We start from the raw sequence: 10379 nt of genomic DNA, 5'->3' as shown, positions 1-10379 counted from the left end.
TTTTTTTTTTTTTTTTTTGACGATCAACGAAAAGGAAAGAAAATGTCGAAGAGGATTGAAATAAACCGAACTTTATTCCCGAAGAAGACGGAAGCATTTGCTCGCTTCTCTGTAATCCGCCCGATGACATTTTCTCGGCCAAGATCGCAACCATTATCGTGATTAAAAATTCGCTTCGAATCGAATGTTGAACGGATTTCAACGCTTCTGGAAGGTGCGAGGAATTTTTCTTTTTCTTTTTTTTTTTTTTTTTCTTTTCTCGTCTTCGGCAGAATTGGTAAAGACGAGCTGGCAGCCTGTTGGTTTTTCATCGGTTATTCTTCTCTCTTGGCTTGGCCACCGACTCGTTCGTCCGCGTCAATGGATCTCGCGCCTCTTTTTCTCGCATTTCGGAGGGGAGGGGGGATGGATAGAAGCGCGCCGTCAGCCAGGATCGTCTGCCAACCGAAGTGGCTGTCCCTTTATCAGTCGCCGGGAATTGTTTGCCATTGTTGGAGACGGCAAAGGAAGTGGAAGAAGCCCTGGCTTCTTGGCTTCTTTCGGAAGTTCACCGATGCCTGCGAAGTACGTAAACAGCGATGAACGAGTCTCTACGTTTACTGTCTCCGTGTATATGTGTGTGTGCGCGTGTGTGTTCGACTTTTCGATCGAATTATTCGCGATGTGTATTCGAAATGAAATGAATAATTGGATAAAGCGACGAGGAATTTATCGATCGAGGAATTAATACGATTCTTATAAAAATCGAATTTAAAAAACGAACTCTGGCTCTCTCGATTTTATCAAGATTATATATTGAATCTCGATCTCAAGAATCTCGATTTATTCGTTGCCAAAAAAAGAGGGGGGACGCTGAATATCGCGAGAATTGGCCCGATGATGCTCACAGATAGGAATACAATTCCATCCGTGTTTCTTCTCCGTCTTTCGAGGCTCGTCACGAGAGATGAAGGAGGGGGTCAGTTTATCTTTCCGGAATGAAGAAAGAACGAGATTGCAAGATTCGATGGTCGTTCTCGATAAGCAGTAATCGTTGGAATAACGGGGGAAAAGGAAGATTATTTTTTTTTTTTTAATTCGACGGGAAAACTCGTTTCTCCTCCCGTTCTTTGTTGCCGTTTATCGTTGCTCGTTGCAAAGCCACGACCACGAATTTAATAGAGCTCGGTGGCTCGCTCAATCGAGTTTCCCCGGCTGTTTGCCGGAGGAACGGTTGTTTAATAATTGGAATACAAGGAAGAAACAGCTTTTACCAAAATTGCATCGAGCAACTGTTCCCTTTCACGCGCCGTTGAAGATTTTCGAGACGAGATACACTGACGAGGCGATAAAAACTATCTCGGCTACGCTCGGTTTATTTTATCTCCTCGATCGTGGACCGTTTCACTTATTATTACTTATTATATTTGATGAAAATCAAAAGTGATCGTTGTGATCGAGAAATTCAAGCTTGAAAAGAAGCCAGCGACACGGTTATTTACACGGATGCTTAAGCTCGAATAATCATCGATTCATTCGTGGGGAGGCAAACAGCCGAATCTCGGTGAAAATCGGCGGCATTTATTCTAGAATGGCGGCATTGTTGGATAGGAGCTGGCGTATCTCGCACTTCCAAGTGCTTTCACCGCCGATTGCGAGCCTTGTCTCGGCGTACATCTCGACGATTCTGACCCCGCTGCCAACAGCCCTGTTCCACTTGCTCGATTACAATTCCACCCCCTTCCCCTCCTTTCACCCTCCTTCTCAAGCTTGTCTCGCTTTCTTATCGAAACCAAAGTGTCTCCTGTTTTTCTCTTCTCTCGGACGATATTTTCTATCTTTTTCTTTTTTTTTTTTTTTTTTTTTTTTTGTTTTATCCCTCGGAATAAAAGCGCGGAACGATGGATGGATTATCGATAGAAATCGATTTCGACGCGATTTAAACGCGATACCGATCGAGCTTAATGTCCGGCATTATCGATGCAGAAATCCCATTTCTTTTCCATTTGCGGGAACCGGTTAATCGAAAAGGAGAGCGGGCCCCGATTCGTGTAATTTGATCGGTAAAAGGATATTTAAAGGCAATTTCGGATAGTCTCGTTTCCTCCCGAGAAGAATTTATCCCGCCACGAGAATTAATACCACTCTCCCTGGCAACCCTCCAATTTCTCAACGAAAACAGCACCTCCTGGATTTCTTCCCTCGCCCCCGACGAAACTTAGAACCTTGGGTCGTTAATCCCATCATTCGCTGTAATTCTTCGAAAAAAAATATATATATATATGTACTTGGACTGTTGCAGAATCTATCGAGTCAGATGTTTTATCAAGCGTTTTTAGATACTTTGTATTCTCGCAAATTTTCGAAACGTTGGAAGTGTCGCTGATTCTTTGAGATTTGGACGAAGTCTAGAAAGTAAAACGCCATAAACGAGGAAAATTTCGGGAGAATAGGCTCGAACTCTTGATAAAGATATATAAATTTAATTAATCGAACAATGTTCCGTCGTGATACCTTTTTCGATGATATTCACTGTTCTTGGACGTGAATATTCGAATGGAACGTTGCCATTGAAATACGCAAATTTCCAGATATCCGCGAATATAAAACGCACAGATAGATCAAGATCGTGGATCTTTTCTTCTCTCGTAGACGTCGATGAGGAATCAGCTTCGTCGTTATCGAATCTCGTTTAAAGATTGTTTATTTTCCTCGCTATTTTTAAACTTGTGGTGAACCGTGATTAATCCTTCTATCGATCTTCTTATCGTACCTTTACCCCCCTCCTTTCGAAATTAATTATACGATATTTATTCGAATCCACGGATTAAATTTTCATCGAATCTCGAGTATCGAAATAAGAGTGATAATGTTGCTGTGGACACGCGTTGTATGCCAGATTTAGAAGTAAAAATATCAAAAGCTGCCAATAAAAGTATCTGGAAAGTAATCTGGAAAATTTACGTCGCAACGTAAAGTTGAAACGTTCCCTCTCCCCACCATTTGTCTACTCTTCGTCTATACGCATACTATTTCGAGGCTTATCCAAGCCAAGGAAATTTCGAATTCCATCTTAGCTTGAACTCCGTCCCGCAAGTCCCACGTATAAAAAGCCGAAAACGTTTGCCAATCTTCTGTTTCCACCGGCGAAGGATAAGAATGGAATAAAATACGGGATCTCGATAGAGCGATACTCCACCCCGATAGTGGAAGACTAACAAGCCTTATTTGTCGAGCAGTTTCGAAAACGATATCCAAACCAGTTTCCCTCCAGGCAACGACGAGCGATCGTCGTCGAATTGGCGTCGTTTTTTTTTTTTACTTTTCTCTCTCTCTCTCTCTCCCTCTCCCTCTCTCTTTTTCTCTCTCTCGAAACGCGTGGTCGCGACTTTACGACCTCGTACGGTCCTCCTCGGTGTATCGGTGCCTCCCTCGTCGTAATTTATCGCCGATGGGGAAGGGAATAGAAAACTTTTACGGGCCTTGCCTGTATCCTTTCCAACCAACGATCCCACATTTTTATTAATCCACTTCCCTCGTGTACCGGGCTAAATCGGGACTCCCGAATCTCGAAAATTCGAGCGAGGAAAGAAAATCGATCAGCCAAATTATTATTTTACTTATTTATTTTTTTTGGAATTTCGATAAAGAGGAAATTGGTGACGCATTATCGATCGAGGGGAATATTCGATGCTAAAGTGTTAATTAGTTCGGCACAATTGAATCGCAACGCACGGTGTAATCGAATATAAGGATTATAAGGAGGATCCTTTACGGAATCGTGCTCGATCCGTCTTCGAATTCTTCTTGAAATTCACGAAACGGGATGCGGCAATCGATTTGAACGAATGAAAGGAATTCTTTCTCGCCCAAACTTTCGACGAAACTTGGCCAATTGCGGAATTGGAATAATTCGCGCCCGTGAAAATCGACACGTCTCTTCGTTCCTTTCGAGATCCGGTTTAAACCGATCTCGTTTCCGAATTTTCTGAACTTTTCCTGAAGGAGAAGTAACGAATAGACAATGGAATTCGAACGAAAAGGATTGACGGGATATATCTTTTTTCTTCCGGTACGTTAGCCTCGAATATTATATCGAAATACGATTTTATTAAAAATCGGCGACAAATGTCATGCGCGTCAAAGGATTTTTAATTCGGCGCGTATTATTCACGATCATCGAATTCAACGAACAAATTCGACGATGGCGGGTGCTTCCCTCCTCCTCCTCCTTCTCCTCTCCCTCCGTCGATCGATATCATTTCGGTTCAACGCTCAGGCATAACCGAGAGGCGTTTTATTTTATTTTATTTTTTTTCTTCCTTTCTTTTCAATATTGTTTTTGCAAGCGGCGAGAAGAATGCGGCTGGAAACCATTGTCGGCCATTGTTGTCGGTATTTGGAGAGATTCCTGAACCCCTTCGGAAGGGGAAGACGGTTGAGCCGAACCGTAAACCGGAAACGACTCGAGACAAATTCGGGCCGCGTCGGTTTGCGAAAATGGAAAAATAACGGTCCTCCCTTGTAAATTCTTACGACTCTGCCGATCTTTTGCCCATTTCCCATGGCGCAAACATTCGGCCACAAGTTGGCCGGAGGAAGGAAATTGTTCTTTTATTCCGCGATAATTCGCTTCTCGGCGAGTTGGATCGGGAAGGGAATCAAGGCCGGAAGCGACGAATAGAAAAGAACGTCTTACCGGTGGGGATAAAAGAAAACTCACGGTTGTGGTATCTCCGCGATTGCACGAGACTCGTGGGGCTCGAAATAAAGGAAACGGAAGGAAGGAAAGGGTCCAGTAATTACTTTTCCATCCTCTTAATCGCTTCGCCCCGTCTCGTCCGATCGAGATTTCGAGATGAATGCCTCCTTCTTGGATCCTTCCTTCCTTCTTCTCCTTCTTCCATCCAATCCGTCTTCCCCGATTAATCGATTTCGAGAGAGATCCGGAGGAAAGTTTCGCTATAATTCTTTTTTTTTTTTCTATCTTGTACTTTGAAAAGAAAGAGGAATTTTCGAGAGATTCGAGAAACTTATTAACACCGTTTCTCATGCGAAGGGGGGAATAATAATTCGATTGGAGGAAAGGAAGGGAGGAAGCGATGACCGCGATCGAAGCGAGTTTGCGAACGAGACGATGTTGCTATTTTCGTTGGAGTAGCAAGTTGGCCACGTTCGAAAGTAGTTATTAGTTCGAACGGACGTCGAAGGCTAATCTAATCGGGATTTATCCCAAGTTTCCCTCCCCTCCTCCCTTCTACGTTGGTTATTGCCGTGTATTTCGATCCAGAAACTCTCTCCCTTTGCTTTGTTCCTTCCTTCCTTCCTTCCTTCCTTCCTTCCTTCCTTCCTTCCTTCCCTAAATTACGAATCGTACGGGTATTCGAGATTATAAATCCGATTCGTTACGATTAAGTTCATCAGCTCGTCTCGTGCTGCAATCGTGGCTCGTTTCTCGTTACTTGGGAATCGATCGACGTTCACCTTAACTTCCGTTAAGAGTCGATTCCACGTAGCTCACGTCACCTTGGTGGAATAACCCGTTTAAAAGCCGACGGGGGAGCGGAGGGAGGAACGATTATCTATCGTGGAATCGTGGTTAAAAGACGCCCGGCTCGGTTCATTTTCTCCACCCCGTTCCCCCATCGGCTCGGCGAACGAAAATAAACGGGGCTTATTTTTGCTTTGTTTTCTGCTTGCAGGAGTGGAACGATTACAAGCTGAAGTGGAACCCGGATGATTATGGCGGTGTCGACACCCTCCACGTGCCGTCGGAGCATATATGGTTGCCGGACATTGTTCTTTACAACAAGTAAGCTCGATCTAATTATCGGTGATCCGGTCACGCGACTTTTTCTTCTTTTTTTTTTTCACGGAGAGTTAATCCAACGGCCGTTGCCGCGTTGGATTAAAAAAAGAAGGAAAACGTTACGAAAGATGGAATTTCGATATCGATATTTTTTCTTTCTCTTCTTCTTCGACAATTTCGCGTGTCGAAATTAACAACGTAAATGACACGTTGAAGAGATTCGACGAGATAAGGGAAGAAAAGCGACGATGAAATACAATTACGGTCGAGGATCGTGCAATTCTGCCGGGAGACGTGTTGCGCGAAATCGCAACAATTGCGGCCGCAATTTGTTCGTTCGACCGATTTTATTTTTATAACCGGAACGGTCGAGTTAAACAGCTGCTCGAAACGTTCGCGGATATTACACGGAGCGTACCACCGGCTCAATATATATATATATATATATCGAGTTAAACGCGATAAACGAAATTAAAAATCGAAAAAATTTCTCGAACGTGTTTTTCTTCCTTCCACGTATATTTATTTAACGATATTATTTATTTATCGATCGAAGAATTCGCCTCCTCCCGAAAATAAGCTTTCGAATATTAAAAATCCGGAATAATGGAAGACAGTTAAAAATTTCAGATTCCCAAAAAATTACACGCGCGAACACGATCCGATGTGAAGGGGAAAAAGGGGGTGAATTATCGTTGGGGAGGAGAGATATTCAAGGGAGCTCAGGATATTTCATCCGTTCTTTCGCGTTAATCTAGCCCAGGTTGATCCCCTTTCTCCCATTCTTTTTCCGCCCGGCCAGTGTATCGGGGGGGAAGGGGAAGAGGGGGCAGTCACGCCTCCTTCCTCGTCGTCCGTCACCTCAGTCCGGCCATACTTCATAGGATTTTAGCGGGAAGCGCGGGGCACGGTATCTCGTAAACCGCCGCGGAATATTCCGCGCTGGTACGTGACGTTTCCACACACAGAAAGAGGGAAAGAGAGAGACTTTATCCTCTGGTAAGGCCATTTTGAAAATCCACGCTTGGAACGGGACACACACGCACACGTATTTCCTAGCTAACGCTGAGAAATAGGATGTACTTCGCCCCGAGGACGACACTTTTACGAGGAAGTGGAGTGGAGTCGGGACGACGCCGTTCTTGTACGCCTCTCCACCGACTTCGTATACGTTTATCTTATTTCAACTACTAACGAAAAATCGTTGGAAAACTTTCGGATCGAATCGAACGCGTTCATCGATCGAGCTATTCAACGTTTTCGGAATTTTCCTTTTCAAAATTTCCCTTTTCGAGAAAGTTAATTGGCCCTCCGAGGATGCGAATTCGAACATCTTCGTCCACCGTTTTTCTCTCGCGACTGTCGAAGTAACTCTCGAAACTTTCTCTTCGATTCGAAGGGAGAGATCGTGAGACACTCGTGAAAGTTGAAAAAGCGAATCGCGGGGACTGAAAAATTTTCGTTCCTCCTCCTCTGTGCAAAGGAGAGAGAAAGAGAAAGAGAGAGAGAGAGAGAGAGGAACGCGCTCGAAGCTTCTCGAAGCGTTTCCCCCCCCCCCCTTCTTTGACGAGGGAGCGCGCGATCAAACTTCCTCCTCTCCCCCTTCCCCATATGCGACGACGACGAGTACGTCTCATTGTCGCTTGGAAACGTGACAGGCTTTCGGAGACGGCGAAACGCTTTCGACGAGACGAATCTCGGCCAGTTTTATTTTCAATTACGCACGTGGAGTGGAAACACGACACGGCCACGCGCGTCCCACGATGATAAATCATAAAGAACGGCCGTTCTCCAAGTCGAAACTCTCGACATACATTACGCCCGTTTCAATTACTCGGGCGTAGAGGAGGAGGAGGAGGAGAAGGGAGGGAGGGGGACGAATCGATTGTCCTGGCGGCGCTTCGAAAGGCTCAAAGTATCGGAGGCTTTGTGCGCCCCGACAGCATGCAAATGCAAATGCAACCGCCTCCACCGCCCTCCCGTCCTTCCTGCAGCAGAGGGAAGGGGAGGGGGACACAGAAGAGAAGTAATTTGTATGGAATATTCGAATCTGATTAATAATTCACCGGGGTGGAATCCTGGAACTTTGCCCGGAGGGGAGGGGGTTGCGTTTGAAACGGGCCTCGCGGAGGGGGGAGGCTCGCAGTCGTCACCGGCGGCGGCTCGAAAGGGGCTCGTCCTTCGACGATTTCAGGATATCGATATCAGGCTGGCGTATAATCGCGGCATTGTCGAAGGATGAATTTTGATGGACGTTCGCCCCCGATTTCAATCCCCAACCCCCCGAAGACCCGGTGACCGTGTTCCTTTGACGCGATCGAATTTTAACCCCCTGTGTCGAGGGCGACTCGAGGCTGTTTAATAACTTGGTCACGGTTTTATCCTCTCGATGGAGGGGTGGAGAAAGGGGGGACAGGGCGAATTATTTATTAGCGCGGAGGATACGAACGAGCACGTAGCGTGGTAAAGTTCTCGAAAGCGAGACGATTCGTTCGATGCTTGGAATTCGTCGTGATGTCCATCTTTTTTGGGGTGAAGGTAGACTTGAGAAGGGCCTGGACCCCGTATCGAATCGAATCGAAGTCAAGTTGCTTCGATAAACTCGTCCTGCCTAAGTTCGATCTCGTCTCCTTCTCGACTCCTCCGCGACAAGTTTCACGATCCGTCGCGATGATATCGACTTTAACTGTCCTCCCCTCTCTCCTTATTATACCATTTACACTCGATAACCATTTACTATAACCATTTCGACTGAAAATACACCTCAGAAGAAATTGTTGCGAATAAAAAGAAAAAAAAAAAAAAAGAGAAAGAGTCGTCGTAGTTCGAGGAAAAGTTGAATTTGAATTTTATCGCGTCAATTATTAATTTCTCTCGTAACATTTTCCACCCCCTATCTAAACATTTTCATCATCGGATGGATGGATATATTCGCAGAGGCGTCGTCGACGAGCATCATCCCCTTTATTCATCGTCGAGCGGGAGAGAAGTGCACTCTACGAGATGGATACGATCGAGTGGCGACGAGAGCTAAGACGAAACAAATTTCGATCTCGAGGAATCGAGCGGATCTGCTCTTGTTGATCGTAGATCAACCCCGAGGAATAGGAAACTCGCGTGAATCATGGGGTAACCCTTTTCCATTTTCGATTGGTGGGAACAAATCGAGCACAATGGAGGGGACGTTCTTTTTTTATTTCGACGAATAAGTTTCAAAGAATTCCAGAGCTGGTAACGATTTCCAATTATTTAGAAAGTAAGTTCGATCGAGTTCGTCGAACTCTATCCAACTCCTTCTCTGCGTTTGATGCACGACGAGACAAAATTTCATCGTTCCTTTTCTCTTCTCGCCCAGAATATTATAAGCTTCTCGATTCTTACCACCCCTCGGATCCCAGAACCACCAACCTTGTTACATGAATTTTTAATTCCCCGTGGCCGAACGTACGTACACCTTCCCCTTAATATTTTACAACCCTGCATCCGCTTATGAAAGCAATTTCTATGTATACATGTAAATTAACCGACACTCGATGGAAACGTTTATTAAACCGAAGAGAGGGGGAGGAGAGGAGGGGATTTCGCTATAAAAAGAAAGTTTGTCACGAGTTCGAACGGGGGTGAGATTATTTCGGGAAAGAGGGGAGTGGTGACGAAGTTTTCCACGGGGAAAATCGATAAGTCGGGGGGAAGCTGGAGGATCGAGTCGCATTAAGATTAAATTTAATTAAGAAACGATCGAGGGAAACGCGTCTCTTTTATCCCCCGATAAAATCAATGGAATCGATACCGAGCCGCATTCGATATTAACCCCGCGATAAATCTGAATTCGATGAATTCCAAGCCGAATATCGCGCGATTATTCCATTACTCGTCGTCGAGCTTATCGATTGTAAGGAACGTGAAGCTTTGTGAATTTTCTTTAACGAGGTTTGCCTCGAAACGGATCGTCAACGGCGTTTTCCTTCAACCTTCAATGTTATTTTATTTCCTCATCTTAACAAGTCTTTGCACGCCTTGCGTCCGGCCTGTGCCTGACTTGTTTCACTTACCACGATGATGGAAATTTAATTCTTGAGCAATCGCTCAAAGTAAGACTATATTTTTTAAATTGGAAATTTTAGATCGAAACAGATATTGCAACGTGTGTCCAACGAGGAAGGAAATAAAAACGAGGGGATGGAATTTTGGGTATTGAAAAAGAAGCGGAGGAATATTCAAATTTCGGATATTAAATCTCGAGGTTCATAAATCTCGTGGAAATTATCGGTTCCTTCTCTCGAGGGCGTTCCACGGATTTCCCGGTGATATAAATATTCACGTTTCATCCGTTTAATTGTGGAGTACACGCGAGAAAGTTGCGGATTTATTAGAAGATTGGCGAAAGATGCAAGCTTGCGTACACTGCAATATTCGCGTAGGCAAGCGAAAGGATGGGAGCAAGAGATTCAGTTTCATTTATCAAATTTCATTTCTCTGTGCTGCTCGTGTTTAAATAGAATTTTCGTTCGGGAAGCTTGATAAAGGCAACGGGCTATTCGCAGGAGCGGAGAACAATAATGGTAACGATATTCGCGGTTAATCGAGAACC

At 44.7% G+C, this 10379-nt stretch overlaps 1 protein-coding gene across 1 annotated transcript in view; it reads left to right on the top strand.

The window, feature by feature from the left end:
* The window catches only part of LOC102672092 (acetylcholine receptor subunit alpha-L1), a 107885-nt gene that overhangs the window by 72348 nt on the left and 25158 nt on the right, over positions 1 to 10379 (top strand). Inside the window, exon 4 of the mRNA XM_031509882.1 lies at positions 5682 to 5791. Coding sequence (XP_031365742.1) covers positions 5682 to 5791 — 110 coding nt within the window. The remainder of the gene's footprint in view (positions 1 to 5681; positions 5792 to 10379) is intronic.

Source organism: Apis dorsata, unplaced genomic scaffold (assembly GCF_000469605.1).
Source record: "Apis dorsata unplaced genomic scaffold, Apis dorsata 1.3 scaffold_19, whole genome shotgun sequence".
Classification (NCBI taxonomy): Eukaryota; Metazoa; Arthropoda; class Insecta; order Hymenoptera; family Apidae; genus Apis; species Apis dorsata.
The sequence above is the reverse complement of the archived record's forward strand: the minus strand, read 5'-3'. Positions and strand labels throughout refer to the sequence as shown.